This window comes from Mirounga angustirostris, unplaced genomic scaffold (assembly GCF_029215605.1).
Source record: "Mirounga angustirostris isolate CCGP_5_RB_7025 unplaced genomic scaffold, mMirAng1.0.hap1 SCAF_6, whole genome shotgun sequence".
Classification (NCBI taxonomy): domain Eukaryota; kingdom Metazoa; phylum Chordata; class Mammalia; order Carnivora; family Phocidae; genus Mirounga; species Mirounga angustirostris.
In genome coordinates this window covers 48,534,558-48,561,790 of record NW_026991714.1, presented here as the reverse complement: position 1 = coordinate 48,561,790, position 27,233 = coordinate 48,534,558, and the positions used below count along the sequence as shown (strand labels likewise).

General features: G+C 38.8%; 1 protein-coding gene across 5 annotated transcripts in view; it reads left to right on the top strand.

Moving 5' to 3' along the window:
* The window catches only part of RASAL2 (RAS protein activator like 2), a 359,788-nt gene that overhangs the window by 308,644 nt on the left and 23,911 nt on the right, over positions 1–27,233 (top strand). For all 5 annotated transcript variants that reach the window (XM_064594269.1, XM_064594270.1, XM_045877377.3 and 2 more), the window contains 6 exons: positions 6,997–7,150; positions 9,052–9,150; positions 9,696–10,250; positions 19,772–19,916; positions 25,135–25,279; positions 25,955–26,191. In XM_064594269.1, coding sequence (XP_064450339.1) covers positions 6,997–7,150; positions 9,052–9,150; positions 9,696–10,250; positions 19,772–19,916; positions 25,135–25,279; positions 25,955–26,191 — 1,335 coding nt within the window. The remainder of the gene's footprint in view (positions 1–6,996; positions 7,151–9,051; positions 9,151–9,695; positions 10,251–19,771; positions 19,917–25,134; positions 25,280–25,954; positions 26,192–27,233) is intronic.

Here is a 27,233-nt window from a genome sequence, read left to right as displayed (position 1 = left end):
ACACCTTAGCCAAAGTACTCCTACTGAGGCACATCTGATTATGTTGTTCCCCCTCCACCACCCAAAACTTTTCTATGTCCATCCATAGGCCTTTGATCAAATTGAAGCACCCACATTACTACAAGTCCCATCATGGTAGCTCGTAAGCCTCAGTATTCCCCACCCCTCTTCTCTCAGCCCCTGTGCTCACCCACACTGCACCAGAGCCACAGTGCTGAATTCTCATCCATTCCTCAAACACCCCAGACTTGTATACTTTCATCACAGGCCTTCTCTCAGGCTAGCCATTCCCTCTAGAACTGCACCTCCATGTCTGCATGGAGCTAAGTTGAGGTCATAGGTTCACAGAGCCTCTTTCGCATCCTTTTTCATAGGTCTTATCACATTGTATTGTAATGGATAACTAGATTGTAAACTGTGTGTGAGTACAAGGACCATGTCTTTCTTCTTCACTATTGTATTCCTTGCATCTACCTCTAGTATAGTGCCTGACATATAATGTGCACCAAGTAATTGTTGGATGGATAGAGGGGGTCATACATACATATTCAACCAAAGGAGAAAGTAATGGGAAAGCAAATAGTCATGAGTTTAAGAATGAGTAAAAAGTAAATGTCATTGAATTCCACCAGTTTTTCCTCATTTATATTCCTTTCACCCATATTTAATTTATGGCAATAATGAGACTAAAAGTCTAACCTAATTTGGAGAAAGAGAAAAGTTATTAGTCTTTCCAATCACTCTTTAATAAGTATGTTAGTTGAGTTTTTGTGAGTATGGTTTGGTTTAGTTGGTTTTGTTTCAAATTTTATTTAAATTCCAGTTAGTTAATATACAGTGTAGTATTAGTTTCAGGTGTACAATTGAGTGAACCATCACTTAAATACAACACCCAGTGCTCATCCCAACAAGTGCCCTCCTTAACGCCGATCGCCTGTTTAGCCCATCCCCCGCCCACCTCCCCTCTGGCAACCCTTGGTTTGTTTGTTTGTTTTAAAGATTTTATTTATTCATTTGAAACAGAGAGATACAGAGAGAGAGCGAGAGCATGAGCAGGGGAGAGGCAGAGGGCGAGGGAGAAGCAGGCTCCTCGCCGAGTCAGGAGCCAGACGTGGGGCTCGATCCCGGGACCCTGGGATCATGACCCGAGCCGAAGGCAGATGCTTAACCATCTGAGCCACCCAGGCGCCCCAACCCTCGGTTTGTTGTCTGTAGTTAAGAGTCTGTTTTATGGTTTGCCTTCCTCTCTTTTTTACCCCCCTACATTCATCTATTTCATTTCTTAAATTCCATATATGAGTAAAATCATATGGTATTTTTCTTTCTCTGAATTATTTCACTTAGCATAATACTCCCTAGCTCTGTCCACATTGTTGCAAGATTTTTTTTTTTTTTTTACAGCTGAGTAATATTCCATTGTGTATATACACCACAACTTCTTTATCCATTTATTAGTCAATGGACATTTGGGCTCTTTCCATAATTTGGCTATTGTTGATAATGCTGCTATAAATGGGGGTGCATGTATCCCTTCAAATCAGTATTTTTGTATCCTTTGGGCAAATACCTAATAGTGCTATTGCTGGATCATTGGCTAGTTCTATTTTCAACTTTTTGAGGCACCTCCATACTGTTTTCCAGAGTGGCTGCACCAGCTTGCATTCCCACCAACAGTGTAAGAAGGTTCCCTTTTCTCCACATCATTTCATGGGTATTAAAAATTCAGTATAGTTGTGTTTAATTTAATAGGCACTGGTAGATCTTATTCCATTTGCAATTTAAGGACAAAAAAAAGTAATAGGTATATTACAGTATGGTACAGTTTCTGGGGGTTTTTTTTGTTTTGGTTTGGTTTGGTTTTTTTTTTGTTCTTTTTTTGGTACAGTTTCTGTAAAGGGATTGTTCCTAATGTCTGTCATATTGGAGGTTAGATGGGTTTTCTGCCCTCCTAAACATGTTTAATATTTATGATCTTGTCTTTCTTTGGTGTCTTCCTTCATTGCATGTATACATGTATATGTACCAAAATAGGTTGAATGTCATTTTTGTCTATGATGATAAATTTCCTTACCATGAGTTTGTTTGTTTTAAGTGACAGCTCAGGCTGACAAATATCCTTTTTTGCCATTAGCAATTGGGCTCATTAGACCATCCTGTCTAGAGGCTGAGAGTAGGGAAAGGGAAGATCAGCAATATATGTCATGTTTCCATCAATAGCTTTCTGTGTGAGTGGTTGTGTGGTATATTTTTTAAAGCTAACATAAAAATCAGTGAGTAATTTAAGCAGGAGGGACTGGCTTTAACTGCAGCAGATAAACCAGTACAGCGAGGATCCTCAGGGAGGACATTCTTCTGAGTCCACAGTAGAATTCTGGTGAATGAGTTCTAATTTCTTCTTTGTTGTTGTTTTTTAGTCCAAGGGAGGAAATCTTTAAAATTATAGTACAGGGAAAGATCTGCTTTTTCAATAGATCTACCAGGTCGAAAAACAATAAAATGTAGGGTGCACGTAAAGCCACATTTTTCCCAAAGTGAGATCTCAGATGCAATTTTTAAAAACTTATTGGACCCTATGCATATTTATTGGTAGAGTATTAGGATACTGAATCTCATTAGTTACTACCTGGGAAATTCTCAAACAAGGTAAAGTGCCTTGGGAATACAATACTGGTGAATATAAGCATAGATTGCTGCACCCACCTTATGGCTGAGCTGTTTCTTCAAGAATTCAGTGAAGCAATCTGGAATCATAACTGCCAAGCCCAGCAGAAATTCACCTGCGCTGGCGTGCAGGGTTTTGTGTGGCAATAAGCATTTTTAATTAAAAGTTTCCCGGATGATTTGGAACTGAATCTGTAAACACGTGGCGGATTGAGCTAACACATCCAAGCACCATTGGCTCTTTGGGGGAAATATGGCTTTTAAAAAAATTGAATGGTTATGCTGAGGAAAATCCAGCTGTGTTTTACTTAACATCACACTAATCAGAGTTCTTTGACTCCTTTTTTTTTTTTTCTATCAGTCTATCCAGTGGTGTGTGTATTGGCTCCCCATCCCCCAACCCTTCACTTTTTTCTTTTAAGACTGATTTTAAGATAGGGAATACTTATTACTGTAGTGAGTAATTGAAGGCTTCTCTTGTCTTGTAGTTTATCTCTTAAATAGGTCAGAAGCAGCAGGTAATCTTCATCAGCAAAGCAATTAGATTGTTAACCCTTACCTATCACGTTGCTAGAGGCCTTGGAGTTTACATAGCAATCAAGGTTGTTTGCTCACCTTAAAACAAAAATGTAAAGAATATGATGTTCCTTAACTGAAAGTAAAATTGCTTCTGGAAAGCAGTTTCCCAATTAAACCAAGAAATAATTATATTGGAGCCCTGAATTATTCTTACATAGTGTTTGGGATGATGGGGGTTGGGGGTAGAAGTGCAGGTGGTGGGAAGAGAACCGTGGCTAGTCGTCAAGGGATTCGCAAGGTTCACTTTTCAAGGCTGGGTTCCTTGATGAAGGCCATTGTCAGACTGGACTGGGAAAAATGGCTTTAAACTCAAATTATTCTCTCAATAAATCCACGTTCTGCTTTACATTAGAGAAGTACCTGCAGTGGCATACAGGGCTGTTAAAACTCTCTACTTAGAAAATCTAAGAAAAATCCATTCACATGAAGGTACAGGAGGAGGTAAACATGATTTAGAGGGGACTTGAGTTACTAATGCTATTACATAGAAATATTTACCCAGATAATACCTTCCCCCAACCTCAAGCCATTCCCAGGCTGCTTGATCTTCCTGTTTACTGTAATCCTGCTTCTCTGGGAATTACTTCTGTCTTCCCGGAGACTTTCTTCCCAAAGAGGTAGGGCTTGCTTATTTATTCAGTAGTAATGTTGAACATCCCAGTGACCTTGGTGTTCAATTCATGGGTGTGAGGGTGTACATGTGTGTATACACACGTACATACGTGCTGAACAATAGGAGGTTCTGAACTACATATTAATAATTGCAATTTCAATACCGAGGAGAAGTTTTGAATTCTAATTCCAGATGTCTTGGTTGTAATATCTGTTGATGGCTGCATTTGGAAGTTAGACGTGAGTATCGAATTGAAATGAAATTTGTTCAGCATTGGAAATACAGTGAATAAGAATTTTATCCAATTTTCTCTTTTAAAAAAATTGTGTAATCCAGATAAGTTAATATAAAATACTATCTAGGGACACTAAACTAGGGTAAACACTGCAAAAGAAATAGAACAGATGTGAGAGAAAGATTGTTCTTGCAAGTGGGATGTAGCAAATACCTTCTAGTGGAGGGCAGGGAATCACGGAGGAGGCGAGCCAAAGCTCAGATTTGTCCCTGAGTTAAGAGATTCTCCTCCACCCACAGAGTTGCCTCTGTTTTTTTCCTACAGCCTTTGACTTTGAGAAACTCTGAGTGGAAATGAGTAGGGACGTTGCCATTCCTTCTTTCCTGTATTAAAATGGTCACATTCGCAGAGCATGCTCCCGAGTCCTTCAAACGATAGCTTCTCCCTGCTGCCTCCCAGCCCTGCTCTCCTTCTAGGTGGAGCACCATGGCAACAGGCCCAGCCTAGAGCCCAGAACCTTGTTTGTGTTACCTGAGGGGCTGGCTGGATGCAGCCTGAGGAAGAGAAGAAGGAATATTACCTATCCTGCTGCCTCTTTGGAAGATGACTTCATGTTGCCTTGTTTGGGTTTCTGTTCGACTTCTGTTGGAGACTTGAAATTACACCTGGAAAACATTTATCCAAAGATGTTATCAGTCACCGGAGGCAGCAGGGAAAGTCTCTTCTGTTGGTTCTTGTCTCCTAAGTAGAGAGTTGTTGTCTGAGGTAGCGCAGAAAGTGCCTCACGACGCCGGGACATGCGGCTCCGCTATGGTTTGGGGTTGCGCTGCTGGGTGGCTGTACAATTGCTTCATGTAGGTAGGCGTTTGTTCTGGTGAAAACAAAATTAATTTCTGTTTTGAGAATATTTTCCTTGAGAATTTTCAAAATAAAAGTAAGCCCTTTGTCAGACCTGCTTCGATTTCAAATAGGCCTTCATCTTTCCTATCGGGAGGCTCCTTCCCAGAGCACGAGCAGCTTTCCTTAGCCCTTGCTGGGAAAAAGGGGCTGCAATGATTGTTTTATATGTGTTTTAAAAACGTTGCAGTACCCTGTTCGCTCCACTGGCTCCCTATGAAACATACTGAGAAAGGTTATATGGTAATTATATGAAAGTAAAATTTGTTGTAGCCTTTAGTTAGAGTTGCGGTGCTGTGTTTGCAGTATATAACATGTCATTGTCTTGTCCAAGAGGACAAAGGGAAAGAAATGTCACCTTGTTATATTTTCATGTACAAAACATTCGGTGGCATTTGTCCCTTTTGTACATGCTTTGTATTATCCATGGGAAATACATATATTGGCTTTTTGACCTTAGGAAGGCTGCTGAGTATCAGAACACATGTTTTTCAGTGTAAACATTAAATGGTAGTTGTTTTTCATGTGTGTGGAAAGAAGAATGGATGCAACGTCTTACTACTTGAGGTGTTTCTTACTGTATGGAGCTTGATGAAACAGTGTGAGAATGGAAACAAAAGGCAAAGAGCTGCCTTTAGTGCTCGCTTCCTGTATCTCATTGCTTTATAATTTAACCAAAAGCCACTCTGATACTAATGTTAACGTAGTCGTTTCAAGGAAATAAGTGAAGCTCCTTATTTAATGTGTTTTCCAAAAACAAATGTCTTTACACAGGCATTTCTTTTTATCCCTATTCCTGGGTAGTTCTACTCGAAACATATATCTATTTAACTCTGGGTATTTTAGTCAATAAATTCTGTAATTACTGAGTAAAACTGCTTGGCTATCCAGTTCTGGATCTAAGAATATTTTACTTGGTATCATTTGACTTCGTTAATTCTTCCCAAGCTGGAAGGCAGCGAGGGGCCAGCTCCTGTCATGCAGGAGTCATTCCCAACATTCTTTTTTAAACAAACCATAAGAGACTCTTAATCTGAGGAAACAAACTGAGGGTTGCTGGAGTGGTGGGGGGTGGGAGGGAGGGGGTGGCTGGGTGATGGACACTGGGGAGGGTATGTGCTACAGTGAGTGCTGTGAATTGTGTAAGACTGATGAATCACAGACTTGTACCTCTGAAACATAATACATTATATGTTAATTAAAAATTAAAAAAATAAAACAACAACAAAAAAATTTTATAAACAACTGAGAAACAGAATCGGTCAGGATGCCTGAATGTTGTTGACAAAGATTTGTTCTTCTAGATGAGAGTTTGAACATTTCTTTCGAGGGTGGGAGGTTTCTTCGGGCGTTTTATTCTTTATTCATGTTTGTACAGTAAAGCATGGATATGACCAAATGCTTGCCAGAAAAGAATTCCGCATTGAGATGGAAATCAGATCTTTTGAAAGGCAGGGTCTTGTGCTGAAAAGTTTGGCTTTGACTCTGTGTGTGAGTGTGTTTATTCTGCCAAAGCAGAAAGAAACAGAATGAGGGTTCAGCCACTACTATTTTGTGAAGGAGAGAAAAGGTTCAAGCTATAACGTGAAAAAAAGAAGGAAAGAAATAAAACATGTCTTTTGATAATACCTTTGCATGAAAAAAGAATATATAAGCTACCTTGAATAGTATGTATTTCTTCATCTTCAAGATAGGAATGAGGATAAAAACAATGTCCCTAGTGGAGCTTTTTGAACTCCCTTGAGACTGGTAAAGTTATAATATGTTTTTGTGTTGTACTGAAAAAAAAAAGTGTGTATATGTGTGTACACACACAAATACATATGTGGTTTATATGTGCCATGTGACTATGGCTACTATTATTATTATTATGGATTAACTATTAATTTGCTCCTTATTTCCTTTTCCCTTAGGAATTTATACATTTGTTGTTAGCTTCCAGTGCATTAGTCCTTCATTTTCTTGTAGGCCAAGTAGTTACACTGTCTAAAATATCTTTTTCTACTTTTAGGGCTCGTGGTCTGCCTAAACTAAAAGAGTCACGTTCCCATGAGTCCTTGCTGAGCCCTTGCAGTGCAGTGGAATGTCTGGATCTTGGCAGAGGAGAGCCTGTATCAGTGAAACCTCTCCATAGTAGCGTCCTTGGACAAGACTTCTGCTTTGAGGTAAAAAGTATAGAAAGAAGGAAGAGAGGTTAAACACCAAACATTTTCTATCCAGTAATTTTATGATTTCATTATTATGGTATTGATGATTTGATCGTCTTAAGTGACTTTCAGTTGCTGAAAATTGCCTACTTATAGGAAAATGTTGGAAATCTATTAATCTAATTATATTGGTCATTAAAGTTATTGATGATGGCTTCTCAATCCTTTTGGCCTAGTCTGCTTTCAAAATAAATGGGTTCTTATTATATTCTCGGCAGAGGTCACAAGCCTAACAATAACTTAACTGAGTTGGTATTTTAATTTTTTCATTTTTTTTTCCTTTTTTAACACTTTTTATTCTTTTATTTATTTTTTTATTATGTTCAATAATTTTTTAGTTTTGATAAAGATATCACCCACTGTGTTATCTTTCTCCTGAAAACCTAAGCCCCCAATTTTAATGATTCTTTGAGAAGATTAACCCAAAACCATAATTTTTCTAACTACAACCTGGGCAGTTCAAGATCTGAGGCTGTGTCTTATTTATTTTTGTAATCCCCTGCACACAGCCCGGTCCCTGGCACATTGCAGGTACCTAATTTCTTGAATGAATAAATTGCTCTTCACCAATAAATTATGACCATCACTTTTTATAAGGTAATTTCTCCCTCCCAAACTAAATATACACAATTGACCATTTGTAATTTAAAGTGTAAAACTACATATAAATACACACACACATACGTATACATACATATATATTATATTACATACATATATGTATGTATGTATGATTGTTAGGGTTAAGATTTAATTAATTAACATGAACTTACTAAGTGACTAATACGAATCCTGTGATAGATCGTGTAGGAGTTGAAAGGTGTTTGACCCCTGTTCTTATGGATCTACCCTGTCCAACAGAAATATAATGCTAGCCAAATATGTAATCTAAAATCGAAAATTTTAGTAAACCCAAATATCATCATTTTAACAGGTAACTAATATAAAATTATCAATGAGATTTTTTTACATTCTTTTTTTTTTTTTTTTAAGCTAAGTCTTCAAAAGCTGATGTCTATTTGACGTTTACAACACATCTCGTTTTGGACTAGCTGCATTTGAGGTGTTCACTAGCCACATGTGGCTAGTAGCTACCATACTGAACAGTACACATAATCTGATCTGATTCACTAGGTTGTACCCATAGATTGAGTTAATATGTGAGCATACTCGAAATATTCGAACAGGTCAGTTATTGGTGTTCTTTTTTACAAAAGTCACGTGGATTTTCCCTATTTGTGGAGCTCAGTTCAACAGGCTGTGTACCAGGCCCAGTGTTAGGTGCTAAGTATATAAAGAGCATAGTTCATTTTTAAAGGACAACGATAATAGTGGTCAGTAACTGGAAATGAACAAGCCGGTTGCCTAGTGGAGGAGAAATGGATTCCAAAACATTAATTCAGTACTGCTAATTCTTCTCACTTTCATGGAGTACCCTTTCTGTAATATTATAGCGAAGGCAGTCCCAAGAAATTTGACAAGCTATTTTAGAGGCTCTCTTGCATTTTCAGTTATTATTTTCTTAATTCACTCAGGATTGAGTGTATTTGTTTTCAAGCCTGGAAGGTTTTTAATTTTTGATCTTTCCGAACCAAAGGCCAGTTTTAGTTTCCTGACCTGAATTCTCAATGGTTTTTGTTCTCCTACCCAGAAATGAGTGCGGATGCTCCCTACGTGAGAGAACAAAAAGTAGATGCAGATGTAGAATAGAGATATCACAGAACTACCAAATATCATTTCCATTTTGTGTGTTATGATTTGGGTTCATAGCATATTCCTAACTCATAAATGATAGAATTACAAAAATAGAGCCCCCAAACCCTGTTTCCTTTTCCTAATCTCTAATCTTTATGTTGAAGGTTACGTACTTAAGTGGAAGTAAATGCTTCAGCTGTAACTCTGCTTCAGAGAGAGATAAGTGGATGGAAAACCTTCGTAGGACAGTTCAGCCAAATAAGGTAACAGTGGCTTTGAGTGTCTAAGAAACGTCTAACTCTGTAAGCAGTAAGTTGATAGAAAATAAATGAGGCAATCACACCTTAATTTTTATTTACGTGTTATGCCACTTTACACTCAAAATAATCTTATTGCAGATATTTTTGTGATTTTACCGGTGTGGGTAAGAAGACTCAGAAGTTACATCACGTGCCCAGGTCGGAAGCTGGTGCATGACAGAAGTGGGACTAGAACACTAGTTTCTTAACTACTTATCCCTTCTTTTATTTGCATAAATTGGGCCAGTTGCTACTAGACTGGCTATATTAGAACTTACATTACAGGATGATATTTTTTTTAACCCAAGTAAATTGAGTGTATGAGGCTAAGATTCTAATATCTTCTTATTTAGAGCTTGCTATTATCCTGAACAAAGGGAAAGCAATCCCTTTCATTATTTAATGACTACCCTTAATAAAGTGCCTGGTCAGTATCACCTACTTTAAAAGGAAAATGTTGTTTTTCTGGGACTTCAGCTTTCCAACTCTACTTTGTTGCTTTTTTATAGGACAATTGCAGACGAGCTGAAAATGTTCTTCGTTTATGGATCATTGAAGCCAAGGACCTTGCCCCTAAAAAGAAATATTTCTGTGAACTGTGCCTTGATGATACCCTCTTTGCTCGTACAACCAGCAAGACCAAAGCAGATAATATTTTCTGGGGTGAACATTTTGAATTCTACAGCCTTCCACCTCTTCATAGCATCACAGTTCACATTTATAAAGATGTGGAAAAAAAGAAGAAAAAAGACAAGAATAATTATGTAGGGCTAGTCAACATTCCCACTGCCAGTGTGACCGGTCGCCAATTTGTAGAAAAGTGGTATCCAGTGAGTACCCCTACACCCAACAAAGGAAAGACAGGAGGACCTTCTATTCGGATTAAATCACGTTTCCAAACTATCACCATTCTGCCTATGGAGCAATACAAAGAATTTGCAGAATTTGTCACCAGCAACTACACCATGCTGTGTTCTGTCCTTGAACCAGTAATTAGTGTGAGAAATAAGGAGGAGTTGGCCTGTGCCTTAGTGCACATTCTTCAGAGTACTGGTAGAGCCAAGGTAAGTGGAAAAGGAGGGCTGCATTAGCCAAAATCTCTTCCCTACCTTTTATGAAGAAGCATATATACTATGTTTCATGTATAGATCCAGACTGGAGAAGTATGCTTTGCTATTGGTTAAAAAAAAAAAAAAATTAGGAAGGAAGTCTAATAGTAGTAGTAGTAGATCCAGGGATTGGGGATTATAAAACAAGGAAGTAACATGGAGAAACGAGCAGATATTTATTTAAAGTCCATTTGCATGAAACATAGACACCAGGGCGAGCTCTTCATTGTCTGGCGGAAGAAATGGTACCATTGGTGTGCTAATCCTACAGTGTGTTCAAGATTAGTTCCAGAGTGTGCTGAATGATGGTTATACTCCTTCCTATACTTTAAGATTAACTGATGACTCTATTCCCTAGTCACAGAAGGAGGTATTCCAGAAGCCCAGTAGGCATCAACAAGAGTCTTCATGGAATTAAAATACCAAGGGATATTGATTAGTAGCTGTTTCATGATAATCTTAACCTCATTTCATCCTGGATAGAAGTAAAAATTCAGGAATTTGGAAAAAGAGAAATATGCTAATTATATGAAGAAAACCAACCAACTGATAGTCTTTGATCAGCCTAAACTATGATAATTACCATCTCTGTGAGGCATATTCGCTAGGCCGAGTCTTCATTATATTGTATGCAAATGGATCACGGTAAAATTGTATTTTAGATCTAGAGTTCACAGAATAATTTATTTAGAACCAAACAATAAAAGTAAGTGCTTTTAAGATTTCATGATACAAATCAGAATAATATATCAGTATATTCAATCTACAGTCCCTTATCTAAATGCCTTCCTACTGATTATCATTTTTGTAGTTGAAAGTTTTGATTATAATTTTGAGTTTTCTAGTGTTACAAACGCGTATGAGTTTGGGATGAGGTGCCATTGAAATTTTGAATTTCATCTTGAAAAGTGTATGGATATGTTCATTCTGCTCTTCCATTGCTTAAGGTTCAAGATATGTATATATATATCATATACGTATATGATATATATATCATATACGTATATGATATATATATTTTTTAATTCTTATGTTAATCCCCATACATTACATCATTAATTTTAGATGAAGTGTTCCATGATTCATTGTTTGTGCATAACACCCAGTGCTCCATGCAGAATGTGCCCTCCTCAATACCCACCACCAGGCTAACCCATCCTCCCACCCCCCTCCCCTCTAGAACCCTCAGTTTGTTTTTCAGAGTCCATCGTCTCTCATGGTTTGTCTACCCCTCCGATTTCCCCTGCTTCATTCTTCCCCTCCCGCTACCTTCTTCTTCTTCTTTTTTTTTTCTTAACATATATTGCATTATTTGTTTCAGAGGTACAGATCTGAGATTCAACAGTCTTGCACAATTCACAGCGCTTACCAGAGCACCTACCCTACCCAGTGTCTATCACCCAGTCACCCCATCCCTCCCACCCCACCCCCCACTCCAGCAACCCTCAGTTTGTTTCCTGCGATTAAGAATTCCTCATATCAGTGAGATCATATGATACATGTCTTTCTCTGTTTGACTTATTTCACTCAACATAATACCCTCCAGTTCCATCCACGTCGTTGCAAATGGCAAGATCTCATTCCTTTTCATGGCTGCATAATATTCCATTGTATATATATATATACCACATCTTCTTTATCCATTCATCTGTCGATGGACATCTTGGCTCTTTCCACAGTTTGGCTATTGTGGACATTGCTGCTATAAACATCGGGGTACATGTACCCCTTCGGATCCCTACTTTTGTATCTTTGGGGTAAATACCCAGTAGTGCAATTGCTGGATCATATGGAAGCTCTATTTTCAACTTTCTGAGGAACCTCCATACTGTTTTCCAGAGTGGCTGCACCAGCTTGCATTCCCACCAACAGTGTAGGAGGGTTCCCCTTTCTCCGCATCCCTGCCAACATCTGTCGTTTCCTGACTTGTTAATTTTAGCCATTCTGACTGGTGTGAGGTGGTATCTCATTGAGGTTTTGATTTGGATTTCCCTGATGCCGAGCGATATTGAGCACTTTTTCATGTGTCTGTTGGCCATTTGGATGTCTTCTTTGGAAAAATGTCTGTTCATGTCTTCTGCCCATTTCTTGATTGGATTCTTTGTTCTTTGGGTGTTGAGTTTGATGAGTTCTTTATAGATTTTGGATACTAGCCCTTTATCTGATAGGTCATTTGCAAATATCTTCTCCCATTCTGTCGGTTGTCTTTTGGTTTTGTTGACTGTTTCCTTTGCTTTGCAAAAGCTTTTTATCTTGATGAAGTCCCAATAGTTCATTTTTGCCCTTGCTTCCCTGGCCTTTGGCGATGTTTCTAGGAAGAAGTTGCTTCGGCTCAGGTCGAAGAGGTTGCTGCCTGTGTTCTCCTTTAGGATTTTGATGGACTCCTGTCTCACATTGAGGTCTTTCAACCATTTGGAGTCTATTTTTGTGTGTGGTGTAAGGAAATGGTCCAGTTTCATTCTTCTGCATGTGGCTATCCAATTATCCCAACACCATTTGTTGAAGAGACTGTCTTTTTTCCATTGGACATTCTTTCCTGCTTTGTCAAAGATGAGTTGACCATAGAGTTGAGGGTCCATTTCTGGGCTCTCTATTTTGTTCCATTGATCCATGTGTCTGTTTTTGTGCCAGTACCATGCTGTCTTGATGATGACAGCTTTGTAATAGAGCTGGAAGTCCGGAATTGTGATGCCGCCGACTTTGCTTTTCTTTTTCAACATTCCTCTGGCTATGCGGGGTCTTTTCTGGTTCCATACAAATTTTAGGATGATTTGTTCCATTTCTTTGAAAAAAGTGGATGGTATTTTGATGGGGATTGCATTGAATGTGTAGATTGCTCTAGGTAGCATTGACATCTTCACAATATTTGTTCTTCCAATCCACGAGCATGGAACGTTTTTCCATTTCTTTGTGTCTTCCTCAATTTCTTTCATGAGTATTTTATAGTTTTCTGAGTACAAATCCTTTGTCTCTTTGGTTAGATTTATTCCTAGGTATCTTATGGTTTTGGGTGCAATTGTAAATGGGATCGACTCCTTAATTTCTCTTTCTTCTGTCTTGTTGTTGGTGTATAGGAATGCCACTGACTTCTGTGCATTGATTTTATATCCTGCCACTTTACTGAATTCCTGTATGAGTTTTAGCAGTTTTGGGGTGGAATCTTTTGGGTTTTCCACATAAAGTATCATATCATCTGCAAAGAGTGAGAGTTTGACTTCTTTGCCAATTTAGATGCCTTTGATTTCTTTTTGTTGTCTGATTGCTGTGGCTAGGACTTCCAATACTATGTTGAATAGCAGTGGTGATAGTGGACATCCCTGCCGCATTCCTGACCTTAGGGGGAAAGCTCTCAGTTTTTCCCCATTGAGAATGGTATTTGCTGTGGGTTTTTCATAGATGGCTTTTATGATATTGAGGTATGTACAATCTATCCCTATACTCTGAAGAGTTTTGATCAAGAAAGGATGCTGTACTTTGTCAAAAGCTTTTTCTGCATCTATTGAGAGGATCATATGATTCTTGTTCTTTCTTTTGTTAATGTAATGTATCACATTGATTGATTTGCGGATGTTGAACCAACCTTGCAGCCCAGGGATAAATCCCACTTGGTCATGGTGAATAATCCTTTTAATGTACTGTTGGATCCTATTGGCTAGTATTTTGGTGAGAATTTTTGCATCCATGTTCATCAGGGATATTGGTCTGTAATTCTCTTTTTTGATGGGGTCTTTGTCTGGTTTTGGGATCAAGGTAATGCTGGCCTCATAAAATGAGTTTGGAAGTTTTCCTTCCATTTTTATTTTTTGGAACAGTTTCAGAAGAATAGGTATTAATTCTTCTTTAAATGTTTGGTAGAATTCCCCTGGGAAGCCATCTGGCCCTGGGCTTTTATTTTTTGGGAGATTTTTGATGACTGCTTCAATTTCCTTAGTGGTTATAGGTCTGTTCAGGTTTTCTATTTCATCCTGCTTCAGTTCTGGTAGTTGATACATCTCTAGGAATGCATCCATTTCTTCCAGGTTATCTAATTTGCTGCCATAGAGTTGCTCATAATATGTTCTTATAATTGTTTGTATTTCTTTGGTGTTGGTTGTGATCTCTCCTCTTTCATTCATGATTTTGTTGATTTGGGTCATTTCTCTTCTCTTTTTGATAAGTCTGGCCAGGGGTTTATCAATCTTGTTAATTCTTTCAAAGAACCAGCTCCTAGTTTCGTTGATCTGTTCTACTGTTCTTTTGGTTTCTATTTCATTGATTTCTGCTCTGATCTTTATTATGTCTCTTCTCCTGCTGGGTTTAGGCTTTATTTGCTGTTCTTTCTCCAGCTCCTTTAGGTATAGGGTTAGGTTGTGTACTTGAGACCTTTCTTGTTTCTCGAGAAAGGCTTGTATTGCTATATACTTTCCTCTTAGGACTGCCTTTGCTGCATCCCAAAGATTTTGAATAGTTGTGTTTTCATTTTCATTGGTTTCCATGTATTTTTTTAATTCTTCTTTAATTTCCTGGTTGACCCATTCATTCTTCAGTAGGATGCTCTTTAGCCTCCACGTATTTGAGTTCTTTCCGACTTTCCTCTTGTGATTGAGTTCTAGTTTCAAAGCATTGTGGTCTGAAACTAGGCAGGGAATGATCCCAATCTTTTGGTACCGGTTGAGACCTGATTTATGACCTAGGATGTGATCTATTCTGGAGAATGTTCCATGGGCACTAGAGAAGAATGTGTATTCCGTTGCTTTGGGATGGAATGTTCTGAATATGTCTGTGAAGTCCATTTGGTCCAGTGTGTCATTTAAAGTCTTTATTTCCTTGTTGATCTTTTGCTTAGACGATCTGTCCATTTCAGTGAGGGGGGTGTTAAAGTCCCCCACTATTATTGTATTGTTGTCGATATGTTTCTTTGCTTTTGTTATTAATTGCCTTATATAATTGGCTGCTCCCATGTTAGGGGCATAGATATTTACAATTGTTAGATCTTCTTGTTGGATAGATCCTTTAAGTAGGATATAATGTCCTTCCTCATCTCTTATTACAGTCTTTGGTTTAAAATCTAATTTGTCTGATATAAGGATTGCCACCCCAGCTTTCTTTTGGTGTCCATTAGCATGGTAAATGGTTTTCCACCCCCTCACTTTCAATCTGGGGGTGTCTTTGGTTCTAATATGAGTCTCTTGCAGACAGCATATCGATGGATCTTGTTTTTTAATCCAGTCTGATAGCCTGTGTCTTTTGATTGGGGCATTTAGCCCATTTACATTCAGGGTAACTATTGAAAGATAGGAATTTAGTGCCATTGTATTGCCTGTAAGGTGACTGTTACTGTATATTGTCTGTGTTCCTTTCTGGTCTATGTTGCTTTTACGCTCTCTCTTTGCTTAGAGGACCCCTTTCAAGATTTCCTGTAGGGCTGGTTTCGTGTTTGCAAATTCCTTTAATTTTTGTTTGTCCTGGAAGCTTTTTATCTCTCCTTCAATTTTCAATGACAGCCTAGCTGGATATAGTATTCTTGGCTGCATATTTTTCTCATTTAGTGCTCTAAATATATCCTGCCAGTCCTTTCTGGCCTGCCAGGTCTCTGTGGTTAGGTCTGTTGCCAATCTAATGTTTCTACCCTTGTAGGTTACATATCTCTTCTCCCGAGCTGCTTTCAGGATTTTCTCTTTGTCTATGCGACTCATAAGTTTTACTATTAGATGTCGGGGTGTTGACCTATTTTTATTGATTTTGAGAGGGGTTCTCTGTGCTTCCTGGATTTTCATGCCTGTTTCCTTCCCCAAATTAGGGAAGGTCTCTGCTATAATTTGCTCCATTATACCTTCTGCCCCTCTCTCTCTTTCTTCTGGGATCCCAATTATTCTAATGTTGTTTCGTCTTATGGTATCGCTTATCCCTCGAATTCTACCCTCGTGATCCAGTAGTTGTTTATCTCTCTTTTTCTCAGCTTCTTTATTTTCCATCATTTCATCTTCTATATTACTGATTCTCTCTTCTGCCTCATTTATTCTAGCAGTTAGCGCCCCCATTTTTGATTGCACCTCATTAATAGCCTTTTTGATTTCTACTTGGTTGGATTTTAGTTCTTTTACTTCTCCAGAAAGGGTTTCTCTAATAACTTCCATATTTTTTTCAAGCCCAGCTAGTATCTTTAAAGTGATGATTCTGAACTCTAGATCTGACATCGTACTAATGTCCGTATTCATTAGGTCCCTGGCAGTCGGTACTACCTCTTGTTCTTTTTGTTGAGGTGATTTTTTCTGTCTTGTCATTTTGTGTAGAGGAGAATAGATTAATGAGAGAACAAAATGCTAGCCGAGTAACAACGTCCCCAGGAAATATACTCTAAACAAATCAGAAAAGACCTGAAGCAGTGGAACAAGAAACGGAAAGAGAGAAAAAAGATAAAGAAGAAAAAGATAAAGATAAAAACAAAAACAAACAAAACAAAACAACAACAACAACAAAAAAACCAGAATGTGATCAAATATGATCAGGCTGGTATATAGATCAGTGCCACACACTAGATTTGGGGTGTATTTTGGTCTTTTAGAAGAAAGTGCCTCCCAAAATTTTAAAGAAAGAAAAACTTATATATGTATAAAAATAAGGGTTGATATGATGAAGGGATGGAATATGACTGTAAAGATGGAAATTATAAAAAATTTTATAAAAGGAATTGATAAGAAGTTGTTTGAAAAAAGAAAGAAGAGGATTTAAAAAAAGAAAAAAGAAAAAAAAAGGAGAGAATGTGATCAGGCAGGGGAATAGTAAACACCATATACTAGAGATTTAGGGTATATTTTAATGTGTTAGAAGAAACTATCTCAAAATTTAAAGAGAGAACAACTTATATATATAAGCCAAAAATACGGGTAACTACTATGAAGGGATAGAATATGACTCTAAAAATGAAAAATAAAAAAAAAATTTTTTTAAAAAGGGATTGATAAGATGTTGGTTGAAAAAGGGAAAAAGAAAAATTCAAAAAAAAAGAAAAAGAGTTAAAAAAAATTAACTTTGAAAGACTAAAGAATCATGGTAAAAAAGCCATGAATTCTATGTGCAGTATTCCCCTAGCGCTGGAGTTCTGCCATTCTCATTGATCGGTGAACTTGGTCTTGGCTGGCTGTTCTCGCTGATCTTCTGGGGAGGGGCCTGTTGCCGTGGTTTCCAAATGTCTCTGCCAGAGGCGGAATTGCCCCACCCTTGCCCCTTCCCGGCTAAGTAATCTGCTCGGGTTTGCTCTCTGGGGCTTTTGTTCCCTGCGAGCTTTCCGTCCAGCTTTGGAGGCGGAGAGTGAAAATGGCGGCCTCCCAATCTCTGCCCCAGAGGAGCCGAGAACTCAGGGCCCCGCTCCTCAGTGAGCCCCCAGAGAAAAGCCGTCAGTCATTCCCATCTCCCCGGTCTCCGGCCGCACTCCGTGCTCACCTGGCCTGTGACCGCGCGTTTCTATCTCTGGCACCGGACCCCGGGTGGAGTCTCCAAACCCAGCAGATCCCTGCGGTGCACTCCCGCGCCGCTCCTCCCGGGGGAGGAAGGTGAGTCTCCCCGGATCTGCCGCTTGTTGGGTCCCTGCTGGAGGAGCAGTGGCCCGACTGTGCCACGGATCACGGTTTATGGCCACCCCAAGCTGAGAGCCCGCACCTGGGCTCTGCCTCTGCAGCCGGCTTCCCTGCTCCGTTACCTGGGAGCTCTGTCACACTCAGGCACCCCCGGTCTTTCTGTGACCCCGAGGGTCCGGAGACCACACTGTCCCGGAGGGTTCCACCCCTCGCTTAGCCACCAGAGTGACATCCCTCGGCGGAGCAGACTTTTAAAAGTTCCGATTTTGTGCTCCGTGGTTCTATCACTTGCCAGAAGCGGCCGACGGAGGCCCCTCCCCCGCCGTCTATCCTCCCGAATATCGCCTCGGATTCACTTCTCCGCACATCCTACCTTCCAGAAAGTGGTCACTTTTCTGTTCAGAGAGTTGTTGCTATTCCTTTCTTCGATCTCCTGTTGAGTTTGTAGGTGTTCAGAATGGTTTGATCCCTATCCAGCTGAATTCGTGAGAGGAGATGAAATCCAGGTCTCCTACTCCTCCGCCATCTTGCTCCGCCTGTATATGATATTTTTTAAACAACTTTATTGAGGTACAGTTTATGTACAATACACCCATTTTAAGTGGAAAGTGCAATGAGTTTTGACATATTATGCACCCATGGAAACCACAACAGTCAAGTACAAAATGTTACCATCACCCCCATAAGTTTCCTCCTGTTCCTTAGCACATGAATTGTAATAGTGATTCCTATATCTGTAACTCTTACTTTGTTGAGCTGCCACAGAGTAAATCCCCTTAATGTTCAAAATGCTTAATTTTCAAGTAAAAGTAAATCAACATATTTCCTTTGTTTTTGGTTTTGGAGACTTTGAAATATCCAATGAATATATAACATTCCACATATGATGTTACAGCGTTTAAACTAAAGAATAATAAACATTGAATTTTACATCAAGTTAATCTTTAAGACTATTGAGAAATGAACCAACTATTCCTTAAGGGCTTTATTTCTCCTTATGCCTTTTTTCTGGATAGATGGGTGGATGGATGGATGGATGGATGGATGGATGGATGGATGGATGGAGATACATAGATGGATAGATAGACAGATAGACAGATAATCAGCCTAGAAAATGAGTTCAAGTGTTAAGTTTAAGAAATTCCACGTTAACACCATGGACCAATTTATAACTATTATATATTGAACATCTAATATGTACCAGAAACTGTTAAATGCTGAAGATCTGGAAATGACTAAAAATAGACATTGTCTTTGGCCTCATGGGGTTTACAGTCTTCTGGGGGAAAACAGATAATAATTAAGTACTTACAGAAGTAAATGTGTGATTACAGTGAGAAATGCAGAGGGGGAAAAATATATGGCACTATGAGAGTGGGGAATAGGAGACCTGACTGATGCTGGTTCAGAGAAGGCTTCACTGAAGAAATGACGTACAAATGAGGATCCAAAGGATTTGAGGAATTAACTCCATGACAGTGAGGGCAGGAGCGAGGGTAGGAGTGAAGCAGAACAGCATTTGCAGAAGCTTTGTGGTAAATAGACGGCATCATGTGTTAGAAAGGGCTTGGTGTTATTCGAGGGCCTAAAGAGAAGCCCCTTGCGGCTGGAATGGAATGCAGAGAGAATGGTATACGAGGAGGCTGGGAAGGTGGACAGAAACCAGAAAATATAGGGACTCGTGGGCCGCGTGCAGAAGTATGGTCTTTATCAAAAGTGCAATGGAAGACCTTTGGAGGAATTTTAAACTTCGGGTTGGGGTGATTAAGCTTTTATCCTGATGGACTTTTTTCTTTCAAATGAATCAGGCAGCTTTAGTTTTAAAGCAGCATTCCCAGGATGTCCGATATTTCTTCAGTTTCTTGCAATGTGTATTACTTATTCATTTGCTTTGTGCCTCATTGAACGTTTTTCTACCAGGATTTTCTCACCGACTTGGTGATGTCTGAGGTGGATCGCTGTGGAGAGCATGACGTCTTGATCTTCAGAGAGAACACCATTGCCACCAAATCCATTGAGGAATACCTTAAGTTGGTGGGACAACAGTATCTTCATGACGCATTGGGTATGGAGAAGAAACGCATTGTTTTTTTTTGCCTTTTGATTTTGTTATTTCACCCTCATAGGACAAACAAATTGAGCTCAAATTCAGCATGTTACTTAGTTCTAGCTGACGAGAGTGTTAAAGTTTGACTTTCAGTTGTAAGTCTCTCTAGTACTCACAAGTAGTACTGCTTTATTACATGTTGATTTATTCCAATATGTACAGAAAGAGAAAGCTCATCAACATATGCAGCTACCCCCAGGACCCTCAAGTTCTTGACACTAAGATACACAATATGAGTGGATGTCACTACTAGATCTGAGGGTACCTGTTTCCCCCAAAGTGTTGATTATTTACGTTATGATATAAATATATTACTGAAATCTTGAAAATGTTAACATTTGTTATCATGCATCAAAAGGTAAAAAAACTCTTGCCAGTTCCCACAACTCCTAATTTCTGCCTTCAAGATCTCTAGAATTTTTAATAATTACTACATTTTGCCCAATCAGTAGTTCTTTTTTTCTTTTTTTTTAAGATTTTATTTATTTATTTGACAGAGACACAGCGAGAGGGGGACCACAAGCAGGGGGAGTGGGAGAAGGAGAAGCAGGCTTCCCACAGAGCAGGGAGCCTGATGTGGGGCTCGATCCCAGGACCCTGGGATCACGACCTGAGCCGAAGGCAGATGCTTAAGTGACTGAGCCACCCAGGCGCCCCTACCAATCAGTAGTTCTTGCTGACTAGGGCACTTACCTGGAATTTCAGATCTGGTCATGAAATTCAGGCATTAACACCACTAGAGTAAGGCACTGTGCTGGGTGACATACATCATGATAAAGCAGACACGAGTTTCTTGAAGAACATAGTCATTTCTTTTATCTTCATATCCCTAGTACTTCCCACAGAATGTAGAGCAGCACCATCGTATGGAAACATAATGTGAATGATTTAAATTTCCTAGTCGTCACAGAATGAAAAGGGTAAAGAGAAATAGGTAAACTTAGTTTTAATAACATTATAGTTAACCCAGTATATCCAAATGTTATTTAGCAGGTTATCAATATAAAAATTATTAGTGAGGCATAATACTTTTTTTCATACTAACTCTTTAAAATTTGGTGTGTATTTTGCATTTGTTACACATTCCAATTGGCGCTAGCACATTTCAAGTGCTCAGTAGTCACATGTGACGGTCAAGAGTAGACAGTAAGTTATGTTGAATGAATGGAGAGATTTTTGCCCTCAAGGAGTTTATAAGATAGGGAGATGAGAAAGATAAGGATATCCTTATAACCAAAAAGAGAGAGACGGAGATCCTGTGCTTTTCCAAAGAATTAAAGAAATTAATTCTAGCTGATGGAATTATGAAATTTCCCATGTAAGATACATAAATAGTGTGTGTGTAGCTTGGAGAGTAGAAAGGTTATATAAAAACAGATATTGGACAAGGGAAATAGCAGGAATTGGCAGAGGGGAAAGAACCACACGGACAAAAAGGCATAAAGGTATGAGAGAACCAGGCATGTATGAAATAAAATTAATTAGCTGAAAAATGAAATAAGTCAACAACAACAAAAAAAGATTAGAAAAACAATTAGAACCAATTTGTTGAGAGCCTTGAGTGCTGGGCTGAGGAGTTTAGATTTTACAGTAATCACTGGTGAGCCACTGTAAGTTTTGAGCAGGGTATTTTCAAGAGAATTAGTTTAACAAAATGATTAAAATGTGTTGGTGAAGAAAGCGACTGAAAAGAGATACCAGTTAAGAAGCCATTGTAAGAAGGAAGGCAGGAAATCAGGAGCCTCTGAATGATGTGATCACCAAGAATAAGAGGAAAGGGGGATCTGAGAAATATTAAAGAAGTTGAGCTGAGGGAACATGGCAACTTGTCAATTTGTGAGAATGGGCCGGGGTAGGAGTTGGAAACCAGCTATTACAATGAATGTTGGGCCTTGAGTTACTAGAAGGATGATGAGATTCTCGACAGAAATAAAGAACACAGAAGCAGTAGGCTTGAGAGATGGAAAGTGATATTTCCACTTCATGGGTATTCAGTTTGAAGTTCTAGTAGGAAATCCCAGGGGTTCTAGGTGAGAAATCCCAAGACATCTGTCTAGGTGTCTCTTGGAAATTTAGGACTAAGTTACTCATGTGGAGGGATAAATGAAGCTACAGATCTTCCAGTGCACCTAGGTTTATGATATAGATGGAAGGAAGAAGAGGAATCAGGGAAGTGATCACAAAGAGAAGGGACGTGTGCACACATGCAGGCAAAGCAAGAAAACCAAGAAAATACTGACTCTTAGACACCAAAAGAGAGAAAGCATCAATAGAGTCAGAGACTGAGGAAAGCAGAGGTTAAAAAAAAAATGGCTATCACATTTGGCAACTTAAAGATCACTAGTGGGGCACCTGGGTGGCTCAGATGGTTAAGCATCTGCCTTCGGCTCAGGTCATGATCCCAGAGTCCTGGGATCAAATCCCACATCGGGCTCCCTGCTCAGTGCAGAGCCTGCTTCTCCCTCTCCCTCTGTCATTCCCTCTGCTTGTGCTCTCTGGCTCTATCTATCTCTCTGTCAAATAAATAAATAAAATCTTTAAAAAAAATAAAGATCACTAGTGGTGGCTGGGACTGCTATCAGGAGGACAGGGACCAGGTTGTACGGGGTAAAATATGAATGACTGTTCAAGAAATAGGCCCACTGTGTTTACATGAAGTGGGCTTAGTGTAGTAGCGATTAATTCCTACTCTGCAGAATTAAATTTCTTCTCTTCCTGCTTCCTAGCTTCATAGTCTTTTCTCTAAGTCATGTGCTTTAGTTTAAGATCTAATGGGAATTTGTAAGAATAGTGAAAATGGATTTTCACTGATATTGGGAAAGGTACAGAGAAGTTCATAGTCTCACCAAAAGGGCTTATTACAGTCATATCCTAAAGTATATCTCATGGCTTGCTTTAATGATTTGTATTGCCTTATAAAAGGCAATGATGAAGCATCTCAAACCATAGTCTCCATTCTGTGGACCTAGGGATAAATATGTGTTGACTACCTACTTCTTAAAAATCAAAATCTATATTCTGCCATTCAGTGTACTAATAAACAGGATTTCCAAATAAATAATTTCCAAAGTGAAAAGTAGATGCAAGTGCTTTGATAGAACAGAGAATAATTAAATAGCTGATGGGCTATATGAGACATGAAAATTCAGTGAGCATGAGAAGAAACTCAGATAACCCCACACATATCTCTATGATCAGATTCATAACCCAAGAGCAAGGACCAAGGTAGTGAAAATGGCTACAAGAGCATAAACAAAATTAATTGGTAAGATGCTTCAGGATGGAGATTTTACTGTCTTCTTCCCGCTTAACTTCCCACATTTCTAGTTAGCCTTAAGATCTAGATGCTCAGTGGCTGTTTTTTCTCCTCTATTTTACTTTTGTGACAAAAACTCTCTTTTGAAAACAACTTACAGAGTGTGTCTTGGAGCCAGTGTAAATTCAGACTTATTTGATATGGTTTGAGATAGTAATGTGATTTTTCAAATAGTAACCCTGAAGAACTGCACAATTTTCAGTTACCTGAGAAGAATTCAATTATTTTCATATGAAACTGTAATTACTGTGGCAGGAGCCTCTAATACTACAATTGAGGAAGGTTTTATAATAATTATTATATAAAGAGGCTTCACAGTGAAGTCTCAGTAAACCAAAAAATTAATAAGGACAGCTGAGCACTCAGAATAATTAAAGTTTAATTATATTTCATACACTTTGGGCAAAAAAATAAATGCCGTTTCCAGGCTGCCTGAAGAATTCTCAGAGAAAATTTAGTTAAAAGTTGCCAGTTTGGGCACCTGGGTGGCTCAGTCAGTTATGCATCTGCCTTCCGCTCAGGTCATGATACCCAGGGTCCTGGGATCGAGCCCCGCATCGGGCTCTCTGCTCTGTGGGAAGCCTGCTTCTCCCTCTCCCACTCCCCCTGCTTGTATTCCCTCTCTCGCTGTGTCTCTGTCAAATAAGTAAATAAAAATATTTTTTAAAAAGAAAGAAAGAAAGTACAGGTCCTCTCTGCTAGATCCTAGATCTGTCTGGCTCCAAAACCTTTACTTTTTCTATGCACTAAATTCCTGTTCTCCAAGCACTTTTTCTCCAAATAAGGAGGCCTCTATTTTAGCTTTTTTGTAAAATCTTTCACTTACCTCACTACTAACCCTTTTAATAGAAAATGCCCCGCATGTTGCTGCTGCTACCTAATTTTGCAGAAATTTTTGTTCGCTTCATGAAATTTATTAGAACTAGGCTAAACCTTGAGAGTATATAAGCAGATTTGAAAGGATCGTAGAGACCTATAAAAACCCAAGAATACATACTATCATCTCTGATAAATATTGAGCATCTGCAGTGTTTTGGGAGCTGTTTGATAGGCTGGAAATTCAACCATGAATCGAAGCAGGCCTCTGACCTCCGAGGGTATTCATCCCAGAGAGGTGAACATGGGACAAACATGTAAACAAATAATCACCAGTGTGAGACATGGAACACTAGAACATACACAAGGTATAATGTATAGTGGAGGAAAAACAGGGAAGGTAAGGATTTGTTCTTTTAGGGAATATGGACATATCTCTGTAGAGGATGGAATACATGAACAGTGCTTCTAAACTAAATTTATTTGGGCGAACATTATATAAAGAAATGTTCTGCTCCAGTTTTGTGCTATGTTGAATGACTGTCCCCTTCACAGGAGATTAAGTCTAGAGACCCTTACTTGAATCTATGTTTGGCACCAGCTTTAGCACTAAAAACCTTAGGTGGGCTATTCAGTCAAGCTTGGGTTCTTTTGTCTTCTAAAATAATAACATTATTCACCCTGGTAGAAGGGCCTTATAACAAATAATGAGTTCCTGCTAATAAAATATATTTGTGATTTTAGATAATAGATTTAAAGTTGTATCATTGATTAAACTAGTATCATTATTATTTTTATAAATACCATTACGGTGATGTTAGTGATTGCAGTTTTTCCACTTCCAGGATGAGGAAAATAAACATGATATATGGGAGGTAGTAACCCTTGGGTTCTAAAGCAGTAACAATCCTTTGAGCCCTCCACGTCAGGTCTCAGAAAGAAATTCCCATTCTACGTTAAGGACAGAAATCCGAAATCCTTTTATTCTGTTCGGGAGGACACTATTCATAGTTGTACTGTCTGTCATCTTCTCTCTTCAAACAGGGGAGTTCATCAAAGCTTTGTATGAGTCAGATGAGAACTGCGAAGTGGACCCCAGCAAGTGTTCCTCTAGTGAACTGATAGACCATCAGAGCAACCTGAAGATGTGCTGTGAGCTGGCTTTCTGCAAGATCATCAACTCCTACTGGTGAGCAGGTGTCAGTGCTTCCGCCCCTGCGTATGGAATTGACATTTTTCCATGCAGAAGTCATCACAGTGTTAACGGTGCCATTTCCCAACCAAAGGAAGGGCTGAGGGGGAAAATGGAAGGTTTCCCTGATAGAGTGCCCTCGAAGATCCAAATCTCCAGTGTAAGCAACAGTACCTGTGAACTGACTCTCTACATAAATATAATATTTCCCCAGAGTCTTAGCACCACATCCTCTAATACCAAAGGTATTTTAATGGCTTTCTAAAATACTTACTAGCGTTAAACGATTGTGTTAATGATTTTTGCATTGCTCCAACCCCAGCGATTAGTGAGATTTTTGGAAGAGTTTTGATGAACACTCTTTAGAGAGATTATGGTAAGCTCTATTAAACCAGATGGTTTAGTCAGGAGCCTCATGCCATTTTCCCACTTTGCAAAACTAAATTTACACTAATCCCTGAGTTTTGTAGCTTTGGGTTTCCAGTCTCCATCTGGACTTTTGTCAATTTTCCACCAACTCTAAGCCATGAATCAGGCAGAATTCTCTCTACTAGGCTCTCCTCTTAGCCTGTCTCTAGAGCAGAGGCGTGTTGGGCCAGAGTGTGATCACTTGTGTTTTCTTGGGTTGTGGTCCTTTTATATTTAGAGGTTTGATCTTTTTTCCTTCCCCAGTGTTTTCCCTCGTGAGTTGAAAGAAGTGTTTGCATCTTGGAAGCAGCAGTGCCTGAACCGCGGCAAGCAGGACATCAGTGAGCGGCTCATCAGTGCCTCATTGTTCCTCCGTTTCCTGTGCCCCGCCATCATGTCTCCCAGTCTCTTCAACCTTATGCAGGAGTATCCTGATGACCGCACATCTCGCACCCTAACTCTGATTGCCAAGGTCATTCAGAACCTGGCTAACTTTGCCAAGTAGGTGTCACTACCTTAGGCACTTTTTAAAAACATTGTTTTAAAAAATACGTGATACCTAAAATTTGGATGGGGGTGGGGAAGCCTCATCACTCATATTACAAGATTTTCATCACAGTGATATTAAAAATAAGGAAAAAAGAAGGAAACCGCTTAAATATTCACTTTATAGGAGTGGTAAATAACCCATGGTACATGCATTCAGTAGAATATTTGCAGCCACCACAGTGTTCATAAAAAATATCCAGTAATATGGAATATGATGAAGATATTATTATACTCAATGAAAAGTGCTATTAAAAACTTAAGCAAAAAAGAAAATGGATACTAGAAAATATGTTAATACAAAAACCTAAGTATAAAAACCATCTGACAAACTCAATGTTTACATTATCTAAGACAATTGACTTGGCCCCTTCAGAAAAAGTCAATGTCATGAAAAATTGAAAAGATGGAGAGGGACCGTTCTAGATTTTAAAACACTGCAATGCTTGAATCTTAATTGGATCTGAATTGGGAAAAAAAAAATCTATAAAAGTCATTTGGGGACAATTAAATGTGGACTATATATAGATGATTTATGGATAATGTTTTTAAAAAGTTTTAGTGTGATAATGGCATTAGTTTATGTAAGAGATATTCCTTATTCTGGAGAAATGGGTGCTAATGTATTTAGAGTTTATGTCTGCAACTTAGTTTAAAATGGTTCAGCCAAAAAAAAGTGTGTGCAGAGAGAGAAAGTGAAAGCAAACTTGGCAAAATGTTAACAGTTGGTTAATGTAGATGAATGCATATGGTTGTTTGTTATATAGTCTTTCAACTTTTCGATAGATTTAAAATTTTTTGAAAGGGAGTTAGGAAACCACTGGGGAGGAAATGCACTTGAATTGTAAACAGCAGATGTGTTTGGGTGGCAGAGTGTGTCCACTCACACCTTTTTCTTGCCACTTTTCATTGTTTCTAAAAAGACAAGATTCTCTATTAGCAGTGTGTTGAAGGAAAAAATTAGAACTTCGGTGAGACAGATTGTTTTCTAGTATAA